This window comes from Anarhichas minor, unplaced genomic scaffold, assembly GCF_050575085.1.
Source record: "Anarhichas minor isolate MPS153535 unplaced genomic scaffold, ASM5057508v1 ptg000038l, whole genome shotgun sequence".
Lineage (NCBI taxonomy): Eukaryota > Metazoa > Chordata > Actinopteri > Perciformes > Anarhichadidae > Anarhichas > Anarhichas minor.
Genome location: NW_027466484.1, coordinates 1079860 through 1101348, shown reverse-complemented (window position 1 = coordinate 1101348; position 21489 = coordinate 1079860). Strand labels below are relative to the sequence as shown.

The 21489-nt window shown below is 41.0% G+C and overlaps 1 protein-coding gene across 7 annotated transcripts in view; it reads left to right on the top strand.

Annotated features, from left to right (window-relative positions):
- LOC142967829 (serine/threonine-protein phosphatase 2A 56 kDa regulatory subunit epsilon isoform) overlaps positions 1-21489 on the top strand; it is a 37060-nt gene that overhangs the window by 7522 nt on the left and 8049 nt on the right. For all 7 annotated transcript variants that reach the window (XR_012958977.1, XM_076107436.1, XM_076107435.1 and 4 more), the window contains exons 3-4: positions 18616-18812; positions 20669-20770. Coding sequence is in view for 6 of the 7 variants with exons in the window: in XM_076107436.1 (XP_075963551.1) it covers positions 18616-18812; positions 20669-20770 (299 nt within the window). In the remaining variant the exon portion in view is untranslated. The remainder of the gene's footprint in view (positions 1-18615; positions 18813-20668; positions 20771-21489) is intronic.

The window sequence follows — 21489 nt, the reverse complement described above, 5'->3', positions numbered from 1 at the left end:
ACGGATCAGAGAGCAGTTCAGATATAAAAGGTGATCGACCCGCGGGACCGGGTTGCTCCAGTACGTTGTGAGAAAGCTGAGCAGAGGAATTCAAATGATGGATGACTGACAGCTCAGTGTTGAATCACTGTTGTTAGTAGACGAGCCTTTTTCAATAGAGCACCTGTAAGCAGGTGTGAACTGAAGTGAGCGTCGTCCTTGGACAACCACATGAAGAATAAAGTCCCAAGAATCCCAAATATGAAATCCCCTCAAATCACCTTTTGTTGCATGTCAAATATTCTGCGTATCTTTTGCATAATTTTACACAAATTTCCCTGAAATTCAGCCTGAAATATTTCTTTAGAGACTTAAGGATCATTCTTTGGGTTCAAACAAGCTGCTCGACGTGACTTTGTACGTCTATGAGGGCCAATATATATGTTTTTATTCTGCAGTGAATTATTATCACCTTTACCCACAGCTTGTCTTTTAACACGTGAACCACGTTCAGAGAGTGTGTTGTGTCTGTGGAGCTCTGCACAGAGATGCCATCGTAACGTTTTGAACCCAGAGGTTCTTGTGAAACTGGTGCAGCGGTGACCAGAGCTGCTGAACCTGAGCCAGTTATTTTCCAGCCTTGCTAGTTTTTTTAGAATCTAGCTCTGTCTGAGTGCTGCTGTTGTTGTTTCCATGCCTGTCAGCTACGTGCCTAGACAGTAGATCATCATCAGGATCACACAGGGCAGTGCTGCTGTCTGTGTCACTGATGTAGAGAAAATATTCATCTTTATATGTTCATATCAGACACACTACATGCACATGTAGCCTTGGAAGCTCGTTGTATGGATTCACTGATCAAACATTGATACGTTTCATCATCCTTAAGATATGCCTTTATTTTCTGTTTCCCTCGGCACGTCTGTTTCAACGTCCTAAAAATCCAAACAGTGTGAGCGATGCTAGCGGGGTTAGCAAGCCGTGCCATTGACTAGTCTATGAGTGGTGCTAGCGGGGTTAGCAAGCGATGGCATGATACTCTATTGTCTCTGACTTGTTAGTTAAGGAATGCCGGTGTATTAAAAAGCAGTGTGTTGTACATAATTGGGCGATGCTTGGTATGCACTTGGGCGTAGTAATACACAAAGAGATACCTTCATGCTTCACACTGGCATTGACAGCAGGAATGCTGCCACACAGAAACCAGACAGAGCCGTCATCTTTGTAAAGAGTTTGAATGGAAAACCACTTCCTGGTTCCTTTCTCAGGGCGGGGCTTATAACCAGGAGCCCTGAGCTGTGTGTGTGTGAGAGAGTCTTCATGCTCCACTTACACTCGCTGTCCTTATGCAAACATCTACATTTGTAGGAGCACACCTGACCTCCACCCTCATAGACACAGAGGTACTGTTGATATCAGTAGAAGTACACACTGTTTGATGAAGAATCAAATACCCAAATAACATCAGCTCTGTTAATAAATTGTTGGAAAGATCCACGGTTCCTCGAGAGCATCAACGTCTCATTTCCTTTTCTGAACATCACAGCAGGAACTCTTCCTGGACAGCTACGACTGCTTTATTACAGAAACTGGTTTTGGTAAATGCTGTGGTTGCAACTTTAAAGCAACAAAATGTATTTGCAAATGAATGTGTTTTACAGAGAAAAGTTACTATATATTACTATAACAAAGTAAAATTATAACATTTTGGATGGTTTACCGACTTCAGAGTGTTTCAAATAAAGTCTGGAGTCTTGTAGACCAACTATACGGATCACTATCTGATAATATGGATCATCAATGATCGGCAGTTAGCATCGGTGTATTTGTGCCGATCCGTGTATCAACAAGTGCCACTCGTTTGAAACAGACAGAAGGTACTTTCAGCTCTTGTCATAGTTTATTTTACAGTCTCACTGTATTTATCCGTGGCTCAGTGACTGATCCGGCACACGGTCCGTTTTTCTTTTTCAGTTTCACACGTTCACTTCACATTCATCTCTCACCTCCTCATAAAGTCCCAGTCTGCTGCTTCTACACCCGCAGTACACCTCAGGAGGCCGCTTCCTTACAACAGAGTCCTGAATTAGAAACGCGGTCGGGACGCGTCACCGATAACAGATTCCAGTTATTCCCCGTCTGCTGCTGCTGTACTGTACTCTGTTCCTGCAGAGACGTACTGTACCTTATGAACACAGTGCTCATAATCACGTTTTTAAAGTCAGTGATATGTTGCTCTGTTTGAGGCTGTGTGGCTGCTGCTGGATGTGGAGTCTGATATGAAAGTTTATGTCCTTTATTCCTGTAGCTCATATTAATCTGCATGTTGAGCTGAGAGTGGTGGAGTCTGGTGGAGTGGATGTCCGCTCAACAAGCGATCATCTCTCTCGGTTTAGGTGCAACTGACAGTTATGTGGAATAAATACGTGATTTAAAAACCTCAACCACCAACAGGAGATACTCTATTATTTCTCATAAATCTGGTGGCTGAAGTTACATCATGTTGGGGAGGTAATAATTGGAGGGAATTGAAGCTCAAGAAAAACGGGAAGAGGTGAAGGAATGTAAAAAGTGTCGGCATGTGTGGGATTCAAATTTAGTCTTTTATTAGAATCAAATCATTACCATAAATATTATATAAATGATATTGTTATTAATAGCTTGTAAATGTGTTTTACTTTGAAGATTAACTCGCAGAGGAAATAGACCAGACGCCAAAACTACCGCTGAAGATCGCAATCTATTGGCTGAAATGGAATATAATATTAATAAGTATGTTTTGTTTTTTTAATGACCTGAATAAGATTCGTTGTGTTTTCGTTACCTCAGGGTCTACGTACAGCAGCACCGTCTCAGGATACCTTCCGCCTGGTCACAAGACCACCCCGCTGACCTCTGACCCCATATACGTTTGTGTAAACCAAGTGGAAGAACGAGGATTGAGTTCTCCTCTTCCACTCGTCTGTTGTGAACTTTTGAAGTCACAGATAAACAGTAGAGTCTCTGTTGAAACGCCAACCAGTAAATAAATTGGTAAATGAGATGAACCATTGTGAGAGGCCGACCTCAGACAACCATAACACACGTGTGGCCTTCAGGCCCTCTTACTTCTACAGCTCATCTGCCTCTAATCTCTCAGCATTGTGTGACTGAGGGACATGTGACTATTTTTTATATTACACCAGCGTCTGGGGAAAGAGGTCAGGGACAAATATGTTTCTATTTTTTAAGATTTTATTGTTTTTAAGATTGTTCTTTTTACAATTAATTCTATTTTTATTTGTTACCTCCGTGCTGCACATTCGTTATTTTACATCAAAGATTCTTTTGTAGTTTTTTTTCTGTAAATACTCTCCAGACACGTCTGCTATTCCTTTTGAAGTCGACGTTCTCGTTCTGCTGTGAATACAGAGCTGCAGGATTTTTCAGGACTGTTTTGATTTATAAGGAAGATGCATCTTTTATTTCTACGCCACTTTAAACAACAAAAAAGCATGACGTCCGCTGTTTCTGCAAAAAAGGATTTCCTGTTTTCTTGCTTTCTATTTATTTTTCAATACCCGTAGAGGATGTTATCACTTACTGTGGCAGCGGGATGTGATTCTTATTTTCCGGCCACAACTCAACAAAAACAAACCTTCTCTCCTGCTTGTTCTTCACTTAACATTTTCCTGTTGGGATGCAAATTAATTTATTATCGTTCTCATGGAGGAAGCTGCTTCGCTGTGTCTCTCCCTCTTCATTTCCATAATCTCTCTGCGTTCGCCTCCCGCCTTGAGGTACGCATGTACACATCAGCAGTAGAGGTGGGCGTACATCTGGACAGCTGTGCTGGGAAAGCACATCATCAAGATGCACAAATTGCATCTTTTCCCCCTCCTCTTCTTCTTCCTCCTCCTTGTGGGTTAGTCACCGTCACAGGTCAGACTTCAGCCAGAAAATGACGAGCAGGGTCTCGGTGAAGCTCGGGGGATTACATAAATCCTGTCGTTAGCAGCGCAGCTCATTCGTAGACGTTTTTAGAGGAAGACCAGGAGGGCGCAGCTTCCTCGGGGGGGGAGATCCTCGGGCAAAAGGATGACACACGCTGGAGGAATTTTCACAATAGACCCAGTAGATTTTCACTTCATACCAAAAACCAACGCCCCTGGTTCAGCAGAGAGTTTTCTTACCTCTGTGAATGAAGTATTTACAGGACCAGGATGTACCTCGAACTGTACTAAAATCCAGGTCTCAGATTGACAAAATCCCAGAGCTTTTGTGCCTGGTTTCAAGGTGTTTAGTGACTTGAGGCTCTGGGACGTTGAGACTGTATAACGGGTCAGATTGAGCCGCAGATGTGTGCTTTACTTTAGCTATGAGGCTTTTTTCTTCAGCTCTGTCTAGAGGTTTAGTGTGAAAGCTTATCGATAAAGCCGTGACCTTTAGAGTCCAGTCAATCCGAGAGACTCTTGACGTCACATTGAACAAGCTTAGTGGTGTTAAACACCACTGGTTTGGTGTTGTGTCTGAAACAAATATCCCGTTCACAACATCCAACAAGTGTATCATTAACAAGAAGGCCCCGGAGGGTTGTGTGTTGGTGGTGTTGTAGTGCAGTGCAGCAGTAAATCTTTTAGTTTAAATGGAGTTAGGACCACCGTCAGGATAAAATGGACTCATTCAGTTTATTTAAAAGTTGTATTAGTTTGATTCATCGGTCTTTGTCCAGCATAGCTGTCTCTCACTGGGAAACCACAACGCTCCCTAATAATAGAGGTTCTTGATATTTTAGGTTCTTCCAGCTCTGGTTTCTCATTTGCGTTCGGTCATAACGACGTCACTCGTTACAGCAAATGCGACCTTTAAATCCAAAACTGGACTAACGAGGTTTATCGAGCAGACAACTGTCCAAATGCCTTTTTTCGAGAATTGAATTGCGGTGAAATATGCGTTTTGGATGGGAGGACCGGCGTTTTACACTCAATTTGGTGTGAATCAAGCGTCACTAGTTTGAATCCCTTAACGTGAAGAGAAAATCTGAAATACAGGCTAGAAGAATGACACCTCCCTCTGCAACTACTGCCCTTGAGCAAGGTCCTCACCCTCCCAGCACAAGACTCGGGTAGAACTACACAGCTCCCATGTGGGACTGAATACAACGTTGTGAATGTGAAGCTAAAACAAAACAGAAAACAGTCTCCTGAATCAATAAAGGTGAAATAAAAAGCTGAAATATCTAAAAGGTATTGATGTGATTTTGAATGGTCATTGCTGACATTTTGAAATGTAAAATCGATGGTTTCGATGGAAACAAAGTCAATAAAAAGTCGCAGCCAAACTCTCTTTTACCTTCATAAAGATTAATGCAAACAACTTGTAGTTAATTAAATTCTGAAAAAACACAATTTATGGATTCCTTTAATTTGAAATGACATTAAATTCTTCTGTTGCATTGTGGGTCTGTTGCTTCAGGCTCCGCATTTCAGATAATGAAGAGAACGAAGCTCAATGATTTAAAAAATAAATAACAGCAAAGTAATGTTTTGTAATTGCAAATTCCTACTGAAATGTATCCATTGTACCATATTTAAAATGAAAAGCATATTGTCAAACCCACAGCCGGTTTGTCTGTTCACATAACATTGAAACAGTGGTAGCAGATTAGCTTGCTAGCATCTCATAGAGCGCTGCAGGGATGATGTGTTTCTATAGTTCAACAGGAAGTTAGCATCACATTGGTCCCAGCTTAACAGTATTATATGGCTATATTCATTGTGTACAATGCTAATGATGAATAGATTTTATAAGCGTCCATAAAACTGAACCCAACGAACCAAAGCATAAAGGATTATCTTATACCCGAACTCCTACAAAAGACTTGAAACAATGCATTTAAGTCGGTTATCCAACATTTGTTCACAGAGAAAAAAACAACTATTGTACTTGTTTAATTAAAGTTGCCTGTCATGCTGATAAACTTAAAGGGTAACTTTGTAGTCCGTGTGAGGAGAGGAGAAAGATTTGTGAGTAGAAATCAGGTTTCCTGTTGTCCTCCTCCTGTGACTGGAGTGTTTTCCTCCCAGCTCTCCTGGAGGTTTCTCTCCTCTCCCTCCACGCTGACTCTCGTGGCACAAACGGGGAAAAAACATGACCAACAGTCCTTAAGAGCACACATCTGATTTCAGCAGCAACGTGGACCAAACTCTAATGCGGCCGAGCGTGTCGTCGGCGTTTCCAACCCGAATTAGGTTCTCCTCACGTCTCCGGCTCACGTCCACCTCGTGGAGGAGGACTGATCTGTCTCTGACCTCTCTGGGCAAAAAAAGAAGAAGAAGAAGAGAGGAGCAGAAAATAGAAGGAAAGCCAGAGACTTGAGATGAAGCCCACCACCATGCCGCCTCGTCCTCCCTCCCCTCAGGAGAAACCTGATCCACGAGGTGTCTCTTTACATTTTCCCAGCCCCACTCGCTACAAACAAGCCCACAAGAAGGAGCTTCAGTGGTCCACATGTTTGGCTCAGATCGGCTCAAACCGCAACGTCCATGACTCTCGTTTTCTACCGTTGTTGGTGCCGAACAGGGAGAGGAAACCTGATTAAGTGAGTGACAGTGTGTGTGTGTGTGTGTGTGTGTGTGGGGGGGGGGGGGGGGGGGCTGTATGTTAAAGTTAGCCTCCGCTCTCAAGGACTGTGTGTTTGTGTGAGGCAGATGGAAAGGTAGACTTAAAATGGACCGGGAATGGTAACAGAAGACGAGCGTTTTTCTACTGGCTGAGAGGAGAATGGAAAGTTCACAGGTGGACTGAGAACATTTTGTGATCCATGTGGAGGAAGGTGTTTTTGTTTTGATTGGTTCTTTGAATGGCTTTCTAACCGGTTCTGAATGGGAACCAGGAGTTCATTAAGGAATAAGTTTGGGCCCGCTGAGCTTCCATCTGGGTTGCAACTACTGATTATTTTCATTATCAATTATGCTTTTTTTTGATGAATTGAAGTCTAACACGTCTGGAAATATGGAAATCATATTAGCCACAGTGCAGAGTTGGACTTCTTGTTTTGTTCCTCCAACAGTCTGAAACACAAAGACATTTAATTTACTTTGATATAAAACAGACTCACACATCTGAGAAGCTGCAACCAGACAATGTTTGACAGTTCTGCTTGATAATTGACTTAAACGAAGAGTCCTTTCATCAAAGCTGTTTACGTCAATAAACTAATCAATTAATCGACTAATGCGCATAACTTCATTACAGTTAATATTTTGGTTTCTTTGCTTTGTCAAATAACATAACGAGACGTTTTCAGGATTAAACAGGGAATGGAATCGATGTAAAATCATGGAAAAAGGAGAATGAAAACTGATTATAGGATAATAAAATATGTATCCGTTTAGATAGAAAATGTTGTGTAAAAGATACCTAAGATTTGACACTTAAAACTACACATTCAATACCTTTTTTTTTTCTAAAAAATCCTTCTTTTCATTAAACAAAAGAAACTTTGTTATGAACAATCTGAAATTGGCAAAATTCTGGTTTTAAATGAGTAACTACTTAGGAACGAATCCTAGAATAAGTAACGAGAGAACAAATCTTTCCTAGAAATGCCATAATCGATAAAATCCAAACAACCAGCTCGAATCCAACCCAGCGTTGTGGATCATCGTGTACCGATGGAGACACTAACGTGTCCACATGTCTTCTTTGTGTTAAGACATGCAGTGTTTGAGCCCAGGTGAAGGACGGGTACCTCCTGTGTTGTTCTTGTTGAGTTTGTCTGGTGGACTTCCTGCTATGCGAGTCCTTGAGAGCGACCCGGTTCCTCCCTCACCTCGACTCGTGAACGCGGTCTTTGTGTGAAACCGTCCCAGGTGATCGGTCCTGCTGCTGCTGCAGCTTTTGGGTTTCAGACTTGAGTCTCAGGCCGAGGGCGCGCTGGTCTTTTTCCATAGAATAACCTCGGCTCAGGTGATTGTCATCAAGCTCAGAAAAGATACCTCAGGTGGTTTTGGTACAACCTGCCTGAGGAGAATCTCTTTTAAATCACTTTATAAAACCCTTTTTTACAGGCTGGCTTTTATATGATGCCGTCGCTTTAGTGCTTTATTTTATTTATGTTTTATTTTACAAAATTTTTATTTATTTATAATATATTATTTATAATTTATTTAATTTATTAGTTTGTTGTGATTGTATCGATTGGTTTTATTCTTCATCGTACTGTTTTATCAGGTTTTAACTTAGTTTTCTGTTGTTTTATTGCCTTGTTTTTGCTGCTTTGTCTGTCAAAGCACTTTGTAAACTCTACTATAAATATAGTTTTTATTATCAAATAGCATTTAAAGTAGCACGTTAGCCTCTGTTCTCTGCTTTGGGCAGAGGTAGTGTAAAATAAATAAAGATCCTGTAAATATACATTGTTTTGAATCAGACACATGCATAATTATTAACTATTTTAAATGATGTGTCTTGTCATGGAGGCGTCTATCCACCAACACAACAAGCATCACTAGCATTTACAGCTGAAGTCTGAGTAGAAACCTTCACTCTGGAACGGTTCAGGGAACGTGACCTCTGACCCCGCTGAGTGTTAACACCAGACTCCAGCAACAAAAAGGGCAAATTTAGATGAAGAGGAAGGGGTTGGGTTTAAGTGCTGGAGGACATTTCTTTGCAGGTGTTCTTTAGGGTTACTGGTGTTAAATGTGCTCCAGGGCACACTTAAAGGATAGCGTCACAGTTATGCTGTTTATATTTCCATGAAGAGACCCCTTCCTAATTCATTTAATTAACTTCAGATAAACTTTTGAATACCTTTTTTTTGCACAGAACAAGAGCTGTGGATTGTAGGAAGGGCCAGTGTGAACATAAGGAACAACTACAGAAAGAAAACACACTTGCAATGTTCTTATGTGCGCTTAGCTATTGTTTCCAGGCCGGTTTAAAAATTGTGAAATGTACCCTTTTAAGGCAGAAATGAAAAAGTTTAAAGACCAAGGTTGATCTCTGATGGAGCTTTCTGCTGTTTGCTCTCATTGGGAGCTTGCAGGAGTCTCAGTGAGACACATATTCAGACATTTAGTACCTGCGACACCTTGTTACCTGAACACGGGAGTGAAAATGACTCTGGAGCTCCGTAGCTCCGCCATCTGCCGCGTTGTTGGCTGCAGTCTCCGGGAGCAAAGTTTACCCAGAATGCCTGCATGTGTTAATGATTGACAGCAGCCTGGCGCCTCGCAGGGCCGCTTATATGAGACCTGAGAACACGGGTAGATGGTATCTCGGTCATCAACATATATTTATATGTTGCAGGCCTTCTGTTACACAAATCCTGCACACGTGTGTACAGTACTTTTATGCGTAGTACTGTTTGTGCCGCAGCCGTTCTTGGCTGAGTGTGCAGCTGTCAGAGCTGAGTTGTAAGAACGTTCCCTTCAGTGTTTTCACAATATCAGAATCTCACTTTAATTCAATAACAAGTCTGGTGTCTGAAGTCGACCGCAGTACAGTTTCTAACAAGGAAATATCACCGATGTGTTGGGAAACATACCTGGATGTGATGTCAGGGATTTTATTGGAGGCTGGGACTCGTTCTTTTATGAAAAGTTTAAAGCAATAAACAGCATCATACACGGTGGGATGTTGCAGCTCTGACCTTTAGCTCATGGTGAATAATATTAGCTTGATTTTTGTGTGAAACTGCCTTTACTGAGTCAGTTTGCTGACTTTGCGACTCTTCTGTACTATTTTCTTATAGGGCTTCATTCATAATATTGACTTTAGAATTCTCTAAATCAACATTTGAATGCTGCACAGTTGCAGATAAAGATCAGGCCACGCTAACGTTATTAGTGTTATACTATTTGTATAATTAGGTTCTGCGTAGGATTGTTTCCAATAACTCCGGAGCTTTTTACAGAAATTTTATTCAAGAAAGATGAATGTATTCAATTCCAAAATTCACAGCATGTTTTTAGTGAGGAAGATCATAGTCTGCTTCAATCCATATTTTGTGTACGTGCGAGTGTGCATGTGTACGTGCGTGTGAATGTTAACACAGCGATCTTTATCGACAGCTGATGGCGGCCATGTTGCCGGGTCAACGTCTGTCTCCCTGTTGTTGTTGTTTTTTGAAGACTCAACAGAACAGATGTTATGACAGTCAGCGTTTATCATCTCTCCTCTCTGTAATCCTTTATGTAATGTTTAACCCCAGTGGCTTATGGGGCCCCAGTAGCGACAGCAGGGGCTGCTGGGAAAACATGACACACAGTTTCTGTTTGGATGGAGATGCTTTATATATGTGTATATATATTTATATCAATACATATCATGTGTTCACCTGAGATCTGTTATCACTTATTGATGTTGGCTGAGACACCAACATGTAATCAATATACATATGTATGTATGTATGTATGTATGTATATATATATATATATATATATATATATACATGTATATCCATACATATGTTGGGAGTATCCAAGAAAGAATATCTTATGTTTTAATCTAGGCTTTACCTTTATATCTTTAGCAGCTGGTCCTGTTTAGAGGGACTCAGACAAATTATATCTAAAGTTAAAGTGGCAAAACTTTAAGAGACACAACTATTGACTCAGAGCTTTTAATCCCCGACAACTCCAGTGACCAGCAATATAAAGACTGCTCGGTTGTTTCCGGGTAAATAAGGTTAATTAGAAGCCACCAGCAGGAGATATGAGAGCAAAGGTCTCACCCACAGAGCCTTGACATTCCTCAATAACACGTCTTCCTGTTTCACTAATCTCCACCTCCACTGTTTATACCTCTCTATGGTGTGTGTCTGTGTGTGTACATACATTACACCGTAATGTCTGTCTCTCTTTCTCTCTCTCTCCCTCTCTCCCTCTCTCGCTCTGTCTCTCTCTCTCTGCTGTAACTCAAGCTTGCTCGCCCGCTCACTGCTTTTATAGACGAGGGGTTTTCCCCTTTACACTGAGTGTGTGTGGACTGTTCTTAAAGAGTGTGTTCCTGGTCATCTTACACCTTCCTCGACTAGAGTGTGTGTGTGTGTGTGGAGCAGTAGAACCTAAGAATAGTGACGCACGGCAGTGAAGTATTTTCCTCTTGATAAATACCAAAGTAACTTCTGTCATTGTAGCTGTGATTCAGCCAAAAGTAGATAAATGTCGGGGGGGGGGAACCTAAAAAAACTATTTAAATATATTTTACCATTTACATACAAAACAAAACTATTTTTTTTTGCCCCGCTTGATTGTGGAGCAAATACCTTGAATTTGGGGGGAAGTTTTATCACTAACCCCCGATTATTTGACACTGATGATGTTTGTAAAATAGACATTGATAATGTTATCACGTGGAAACTAAATGTACTCTAAATGTGTCTGCTTGTGAAAGCTTTTGTGAAAAATCTGAAAAGTTTGTGTATGTTTGTAGATTCTTCTAAGATGTTTCTGATAAACGTCTAAAAGGCCAAATCAGCACAAAGGAAAAACACTCGAACTGAAAGTGCTTTATTTGTTTAAAAGGGACTCCCACTCCCACTGTCGGATGTTATCGAGCTCTTTCTCCCGCGTGGTTTAAATGCACTTACTGTAGGTTACTTTGGACGAAAGCCAAATGAATGCATCACCACTGTAAAATGATCAGATCTTAACATTTCTACTGTAACTTCTTCCAGATGCATTTTCTTTACCTTTTATTTACCTTTTAAGAAGCGATGCCCTAGTATACAATTTTAAAGCATCAACATGAGCACATCCACAGACACTTTACTCTTCTTTTCATCCGTATAATTACTTTATAATCCGTACAGAAAATTATTTTGTTTATTTTCAGTGTTGTTGTTTTGAAGCAGGTCTGAAGTCACTTTTAATGACCGACCATGTGAGCTCCTTATAGTCTATAAACTTAGCCAAATCATGTTTGGCCACTAAAATTAAATGCTGTTATGTAATTAACTTAAAGGAGTTCCTGTGGTGAGCCATCAGACATGTGTCTCTGTCTCTCTCGCTCTGTGAGTTGTTAAGCTTTTTTTTTCCACCATTAATTAAGCAGCAGCGACTTCTCTCTTCCTCTGCCAAGGGAGTCAAAATGAGAGTGTCTTCAAAAGCTGAGACACAGAACAGGCAGGAAGGAAGGAGAGAAGCCGGGTGAGGCTTCAGTGTTTCCACGCTGCACTCAAACAGCGTCTCAGAATAGTCCTGTTGATATGAGACCAGATAGCTTCGTAAGAAATAGGATGCTTTTATAGCTCTCTGACCAGGTGTCAACAGTGCCACATTTTCACACAACACAAGGCACCACCACAAGTTCTTCTATAGAAATGGACATGTTGTGTCTCATGCTCACTTAAGTGATTTAAGATTTAGCCTTTTTTACGCAGGCAGCAACCTCCGGTTCTGACGATTCAGGGGGCGACTCCTCTGGTTGTATAGAAGTCTATGAGAAAATGACTCTACTTCTCTCTTGATTTATTACCTCAGTAAACATTGTAAACATGAGTTTATGGTCTCAATCTCTAGTTTCAAGTCTTCTTCAATACAGCATGATGTTCATTTAGTACATTATGGTCCATTTAGAGTCAAACAGACCATGAAGCAGGGGATGATTTAGGGCGGGGCTACACAGTGATTGACAGGTCTCTACCAGAGACGTATACGGCGTCTCTACGTCACTCCTCCTCAGTCCAGATATGGTCACTTCCTGTTCACTGGCTGCAAAAAGCAAAGATGGCGACGGCCAAATCGCCGAATTCGAGGCTTCAAACATCAGTCCACAAACCAGAGAGACGTCACAATCCACGTGCACTTCTTAAATACGGTCTATTGTTTTACCAAATGCAGTGATAAATATACATGGAGCTTGTCAACCCCATGAAGGAACAAATGAAAAGTTAAGTCTAGTAAAATACTAACTGTGACTGGCTGATTATGATGAAAAAATCTGCATCACAGTATTCATAAATGTTTTTTTAATGTATAAATACAATATTCTTTCAGTACTTTAATGTACCACGACACAGCAGTTGATGTGACATAATCAAATTATGTAACGTCGTTATAAATTGCAGAAGACAAAACTCTACGTGTGTGACAGAGAAAAGTTAAGCGGCTCATTTAGTTTTTAATTAAAACTGACTTGAAATCATTCTCCAGAGTATAATAATATTTCCCCAATAGACCACTGAAACACCAGGACGCGGCAATATTGAGTAATTTCAAGGTCCCTTCTCATATCTGAATCTAATTTAATGTTTTAATGAAGCCTGCAAATCCTCTTATCGATAGTCGCTGTGGTTTGATGACTCGATTGTGTACAGCAGATGGAGAAGAGAAGAGAACATTGCTAATATATTAATTCAGCTATAAATCATGTCGTTTGTGTGACTCGTTGGAGTAATCTTGAAACGAGCAGCACAAAGTACTTTGGGGCAATGCTTTGTGTCATTTTCATAATTCAGTCTGAATAATGAAGTCCTTTGGCGTGTCCGACTGGAGGCAGAGAGAGAGAGACATCTCTCCAAGATCCTAAAACTAATCTTAACCATCCTCCTGCCACCAAACACTCATTAACATTAATTTAAACATTTACCTTTACATCTCTTCTCTTGTCCATCTGACACGGTTTCTGGTGGCCTTTACGTTCCACGCTGACGTCCGCTAGCTGTTGCTTGCTGTGAAGTATGAAGCCATGAATAAATAATCCTGAATATGACGGCTGGCTCGTGCAGAGAGAGGCTGACGAAGTAGATCAGCGACCGACAAACACTTTCAACCTCCATTCCATCCGCTGCCCGCTGGTGGCAGCCGGATTAAAAAGGATCACATTTGTAGCAGCTAAATGGATTTGTGGATAAAGATGGCTGGTGAAAGTAAATGCCCTCAGTGATATGGGTACTTTGAAACAGGAAAGAGCTTCAGTTTAGCTGACAAATCACTCTGGTCATTGTGATCTTTGGAGTGTCTTTAAAAAAGGAGATTATTGTCAACATGCAAACATCTACAGGTTTCTTTAGCTTGGGACCGTTTAATGGGGTTATTGTAGTTGATCAAGCATGTTCAGATGTTGAAGCTTTGATTCACTAATTGGTTTTCTCCCCTGTGGTTATTGGATTCACTTTTCCGTCCTTTGCTGTGACATACAGAGTTTTTAATGATTTGGAAGAAGCCGGTTTAACTTGACAACTGTCAGCGCTTTGCTTGCAGCTGGTATGTGTTTGTATCCCATTCTGCTTGGTTCATAAGCATATATATATATGTGTGTGTGTGTATATATGTGTATAAGCATGAACAGCCAGCAGTGACAGCAGCTCAGGTGATTTATGGCTGTTTTGTGGTTTGACATTTGAGCTGCAGAGCTGACACTGAGGCCACGTTCCAAAACCCCGTCGGCTAAACATTCAAATGTTTCCTTTCTTTGAATGTTTAACTTCTTGATGTGTCCCGTTATCCTCGGTGTGATTTTGAATCTCTTCTGAGGCGGAAACACGAGCTGCTTTTTGTGTTTATCCCACTTTGTCATACACACCTTCAACCTGTAGCAGATCAGTCAAGTCTGTCTTATTTAGTTAATAACCACTATTGAGTACAAACCAAATAGGTTTGAGATTTCGAGGATCCTCTCATTTTCACTTATCATCTCTGGATTTGTCATGTTTGGATTTTAAACAGTTGGTCAGACAGAACAAGAAATGTGTAGTTGTCACTTCTGGTTCTTTTTTTCCTGACATTTTATAGTTAAAACATAGATTGAAAAGATATGAAAATAGGCAACGCGGCAGCTTAATTGTTAGGGCACATAACACATACTGCACAGGCCAGGGTTCGATTCCCGGACGGGCACCTGTGTTACAGAAAAATAATAAATAATAATAAATACAGTAAAAAAGTAAAGAAATTCATTGTTGGTTACAAACTTTGATTGAGATTGAAATAGATGATCCTGTGTTCATGGAACAGTGGGACTAACTCATGAGTAGTACTAATACCTAAGTATTTATTGTGTACAAGTAAAGGACATGATCTTCTGCAGGATCCTGTGCAGAGTTTTGGCTGACTGTGTGGGTGTGTGGGTGTGTGGTAGCACTTCCACTCCAGGGTTCTTCCTTGCTGAGTGTGAAGGGTAGTTTCTGGGTTATTCTAGTCTACACACACTCTTTTCTCTCTCTCTCTCTCTCTCCCACATTCACACCGGTACTCTCTCGCCCCGCTCGGAGCCCGTTGGCTGTGCTGTGTCAGTGTCTCTGCAGAGGGATTACTGTGTCCTGTGTGATTATCTGTCTATTAATAGCTTCCTTTAAGGCCTGTTCACATGCTCCTATAGCAGCAGAGTGATTACTGTGATGAACCACAGCGTGACTGTTCACTACTCTACTCATTCACACACACTGAAGTAGCATGCACATATTCAATGCACTGCAAAGAAAACACCATATGGATTATGATAATTCAGATACTATTCCAGCGTCCACTGACCTCTGGTCATCCTCAGCCTGGTTTAGTCCTGCAGATACTTGCACTGGAGTGTGTGCAGAATGGTTTGCTTTACAGCTCTGCCGTGTGTGTTTTACATTGTACACGCGTATTTCAAACACTTTGGACACTACCGTCTGATGCATGAGACTGTAGTGGCAGAAGTTTGTATAAATATTAAGATTTTGGCAGAAATGGATGTGTTTGGGAAGCAATAAGCATATGTCTGGATAAATGAGACTTGGACTTTACTGCACGAGTTGTGTGAGAGTTTGTAAACGGATGTTTTGATATAGTTCTGTGGTCGTTAAACGCAGCCTTCATTTACTTTATTTCATCAAGACTTCTCTCAGTATTGATGTACAAACAGTCATTTTGAGGGTGAAGTATTGCTGGTCTTAGGTGTGTTTGAGAGCTACAGAAAGAGCCCGACTGATGCAGGGTCACCACTGGCTCACAGTGGGTTTTCACCTGCTAGATGTGTCACTTTATCTCACATGCACTCATTGGGTCTGTGTGGATTACAGCAGCTTGAACACTTTTGGTTTCTGGTAATTCACAGACTTTCTGACAAACCAGGGCAGCCTAAAAACGACTGAATATCTTCCTCCAGGACGTGTAGACTTTGCAGCCACCTTAATATTCTGGTCCGCGCTCCTCTTTTAGGTATTTGGGGCACTGAGTGATCACATGCAGGGCAGAGAGGAGCTTCTTTGATGTTGTTGGCAGGTTAACCGTGAGGTGCTATCCACCACAGATTGAAGATTATGTTCCATCCTGGTTGCTTTATGATTTAATATCTCAGTTGGAAATGAAAAATGTTGCTCAAAGTCGATGCTTTTGCTCTGATACATGACGAGGTATTGTGGGAGCGAGCATGTGCTTGGTTGTTTTCCGCCCAACTAAGTTAGTGCAGTGAGGATTAAACCCTGCAGAGCTCAGGACCCCTGCCAGTCTATCGCGGGTCTGGGTTTGTTTGTGGCCGAGCTGGAGGCTGAAGGCTGAAGGCAGCAGGTCGTGAGTAACTGGTGGCATTTGGACCAAGAAGATGTTCACAATAATCACTTTAAATGCGCTGGATGAGATCTGATGAGGGTTGTTTCACCATGAACAGGAAACTGCACGTTGTGTTTGAATGGTCAGAGCTTCAGGAGGGTTTCAAGGGTTTAACCATTCATTCCTTCTGACCCACTGAATTTAATTTGATCTCGAACAAAAAAGGCTGATTCATTTCCCCTCTGGCTGGGACAATCTTTGTAAGTTGATGCATTAACTCTCTGAGGCTCCACTTACTTTATGTAATGAACTATTTACATTTTTACAACCTCTACTTCAGCCTCTCCTCTCCTCTGTGTTAAGCAGCTTCAGTTCAGTCCAGGTTTCACAGATTTGTTGTCAGATGACTGTTGGTCTCAGGAGAATCAATCATGGCTTCCTAGTTGCGCTGACGAGCTCAGAATTTAATGTTTTTTACAGTATGTAGTTGGAGTAAACAAACATTTTAAAAGAGACATGTAATATAAAGTATTTTTGATGAAATATCATAATTGGGTTGCTTGCGTGTTCAAGGACGATCGGATATATGAAATCTGAGGATTTATTTACTGCTTCTGGCTGTGATGAACGATGTAGTTTTGGCTCTCGTTTAAAGAAAATGTGCTTTTTACATCTCGCATGTCTTCGGGGTTCAGAGGGTTAATGGATCTAAAGCACCAAACCAAAGTAGTGATAAACAGCTGTTTATTACTATTCATCCGTTGATCTACCAACTATCTTCATTGATGAATTCATCATTTGATCTGTAGTTATAAAATGGTTTCCTAGCGCTCGAGGTAACGTCTATAAACGATTGAATGAGCTAATCGTGAAGAGGTTAAAAAGTCATTTCATTGTTACTTGAAAAGTTTCTCACTCATCTGTATGCAGTTTGGGGACTCGACATGAAGTGCAGCGGAATTCAAAATGACAAACGAGCACTTTGAAGTGTAATTTGGGAGCGACGCACTTCACACACACACACGCACACACACACACACACACACACACACACACACACACACACACACACACACACACACACACACACACACAGAGCAGCTTATCTCTTACATAATAACGTCCCGGTCCTGCTGGGACGGGAACATCGGGTCTGGGATCAGTTAAGAGCGTCTCCCTGCAGGTCTGAACTCTGTGCGACCCTCTCTGAGGGATCAGAATGAAGACACCTGCCTCGTTCCGCCTGTATATGCAGACGGTTTGTCACAGCTCAGCCCCCTGAAAAACCGCTCGGCGCTGCATAATGAGGCTGTCGCGCTCGTCCTACCCGCGCAGAGAGAAGATGAATAAGTAAAAAGGCTGAGCAGGAAACTCACTTGTTGGCCTGAAGGCGTGTTTGAGCCTCCTTTGTTTTCTCTGACAAACATTTTAGTTCAAACACATGCACATACTTCTGCTTCACTCACATTTTAAGAAGTTTTCTTTCTTATAAATGTATTAATTTTTATATTATTCTATCGCTGCTCATGCTAACCACGCAGATCATCTTCTGTTGATACCAGACAGACAAACATGTTTCTTTAACTGGAGATTTTACTGTACATATATAATATACCTTGCGATGAATGGATGATTATTCTAAATTTATTAAAATGGCGATTATTTTCAAGGACTAGATGTATATAATCAAGGAGGAAATTTCCCCTAAATATTGACATTATTGTTGCTGGATTATTTTTTTATTATTGATCAATATCATTTTTATTTTAGTTTATAAAATAAAGCCCAGCGCTGCCTTTTCAAGTAGCTTGTTTTGTTAGTCTGACGTTAAATTAAATACAATATTATGTGAATATTTAACGAACATAAACAGAAATACTTGGGTCAGGTGACAACTGAACAAACTACTCACTGATGTGGTCCAAAGCCCCACAGAAAGTTAGTAAGTGGACCTTAAGTTATGAGACAACAACACAAAGAAACTGACAACATGAACAATAAACAAATGCATGTCAGCATAAATAAATACTAGTCAAACTTATGAGAGTCAGAAACCTCACGTTTATTTCTGCACCACTCTAACAGACTTTTCTCTCTCTCGCTCTCTTTCTCTTCCCCTCTCTTTCTCTCTCCCTCGCTCGCTCTCTCTCTCTCTGTGGGTGCGTTTGTTTCGTGCGTCCAGACGTGCCGGCGCCGGAGCAGCCGGAGCTGTTCCTGAAGAAGCTGCAGCAGTGCTGTACTGTCTTTGACTTCATGGACACGCTGTCGGACCTCAAGATGAAGGAGTACAAGCGCTCCACGCTCAACGAGCTGGTGGACTACGTGACTGTCAGCCGGGGCTACCTGACAGAGCAGGCCTACCCAGAGGTCGTCAAAATGGTGAGGAGGAGGAGGAAGAACACGTGCATTCAACATACACAAGCAGCTCACACAGATCTTTAGATGGGGACCCCAGAAATGTCTCAATGAGGTCAGGTTTTGTTTCAGATGCGAGCTCAAGACCCAAGTTGTTGTACAGAAACCAAAATGAATCCTGAATCCAGTGTTTCCCAAACTTTTTAGACTGTGACTCCTTAAAAGACACATTTGCAACCCCCAAAGTTTGAACCTCTAATGTCGTGTAAGTTCTCACATATTTTTACACCTTAACCTCTGAACCCTAAAGCAGTTTTGGGGTGTTTGTTTTTTTCACTTCTCTCACATCTGTGGCCTTGTTTTTCACTGCAATATCTAAAAGTCCTTCACCTCTATGGAAACAGAACGATCATGACTAGAAGTGGAGAGAACTTACAAATGTACTTTATATAGAATAACAGTTATAATGCCATAAATCATAGAGAGAAAAAATGCAACTTAAATTTCTTTGATCATTTATTTCACAAAATTTGAAAACACTGGAATATATATATATATATGTGTATATATATATATATATGGAACATTTTCAACAAGTATCTGTAAGTGTTACTAATGTTGGGAAAATAAATGGAGGCTCTACGTCTTATATGTGTTAAGCTATTCACATTTACAGCCTCTATGTGCAGCCTCTCCTCTCTGCTCTGTGTTCAGCAGCAGTTCAGTCCAAGTGTCACATGACTTTTGGTCTCAGATGAATCAATCATGACTTCATAGTTGTGCAGAGAAGCTCAGAATTCAAAGCTTTTCAAATGATGTTTAATTCAAACGGTTTATTTGGGAGAGGATTTTAAATGAGGGATGTAGAATAAAATGTTTTTGACGAGAGTTTTGGCTTCGTTTTGGTTGATGTTTCCGTTCGTCTCACATGATGTGTTCAAAGACCGTCGGAAAGATGAAAATCTGACTATAATATTGTTTTTTACAGCATCTGGCTGAGATAAACGGTGTAGTTTTGGGGTTCAGAGGTGAAACGATCCGATTTCTTTCACAATTCAAAAGAGAAAATTGAAGACAAGAATTTCAAATCTGGGAAGTGAACCTTTTTCTCTCCTTCTCACCGACTCCATTAATCAACCTGTCAGGGGACAAGAGTCGCTGAATCAATGCTCCACTTTCTTTGATCTTTACATTTCTGAACCCACAAAGAGCTTCACACGAACACCAAACGCTTCCTGTTTTTAAATCGATGACATTGACTCGACTATTTAGAATCCAAAGCTGACGGACATTAATAACCAAGTACAGAGCAAACGGATTAGAAACATACTCTTAATAGTTTATCTTCGTTGTGTTTGTGCTCTCACGTGTCTAAATATTAAGAAAATGAGTTTCATTGCATTAACAGCTGTTTCTTTACTCATTTGTGGCGGCTCAGTGACGGAATATAGAAGTCCTTTACTCACTTACTCCACATCCCTAAACTCACCACACTCAAACGTGTACTCGACCCATATTCCAACCACACACACACACACACACACACACACACACACACACACACTAGAGTGTCCTAGAAGAAACCTCCCGCAAAAGGAAAAACTGCACACAGCAGCTTCATAGTAATGCTTTTTAGTCAGTTTCTCAGTTCTGTTGTAAATATATCAACATCACGTTCATCTTGAGGCAGTATTGTAGGTTTTTACAGCTCTGTGTAAGATGTCTGCTTCACTTAAGAGAACTCGGGAGCAGTGAAAAGGTCAATGTGTGAATTACTACTGAAAACACGATATAGTCCATCCTCTGGACCACACAGACAAAGTTGATTTGAATGTTGGATTCTAGCTGACTCACATTTCCCTCCTTGTGTTTGGTTCCAGGTGTCTCACAACATATTCCGGACCCTTCCGCCCAGTGACAGTAACGAGTTTGACCCCGAGGAAGACGAGCCCACGCTCGAGGCCTCCTGGCCACACTTACAGGTGTGTGTGTGTGTGTGTTACCTAATTAACACACATCTTGTTTTGTTTAACTGGTACACAAAACAGACAACTTTTAGGTGAAGTTATGCGTTACTTCTATCATCCATCCGCCCAGCATTTCTCTGTATTTCTGGCTGTATTGCGGGTTGCCAGATACTTTCTGTTAGCACATCTTTTAGTCAGTGAATGGGCACGATGGTACCAAACCTGGCAACCGAAAACATCGAGTGGTGTGACGAGTTTTACATTTTGATGGACTCTCATTGAACCTCAGTGTGACAGAGACGCTGTGTCACTGCGTCTGACTGTGTTTGTGAATGAATAGTTCTACCACGTGACTTCCACTAGAACCACAAATTGTAGAATGAAAGAAAGATGTTGAATTATTTCATAGGTGGTTGTATTCAACACACAATAATAATTATTATTATACTTAATTGTGTCAATATATATCTACATATTGCATTCTTCCATTTGTTTTCCAACTTATTGTTATTTGTTGAATGCTGTAATTCCTCCTGGTGGTTTTCTTTGGCTCCTGGTGGTCTGGTGGGTTTTGTTTCGGGTCTAGTTTTTGGGTCCAGGTCTTAGAGCCAGTCACCTCCCCTCCTCCTCCTCTGTGTGCCTGCTGCCCAGGACTCCTTTAGAGATGAGATGTACATCTCAAGGAGAAGCTTCCTGGTAAAAAGTTAATTAATTAATAATATTTTTTTGTCTCA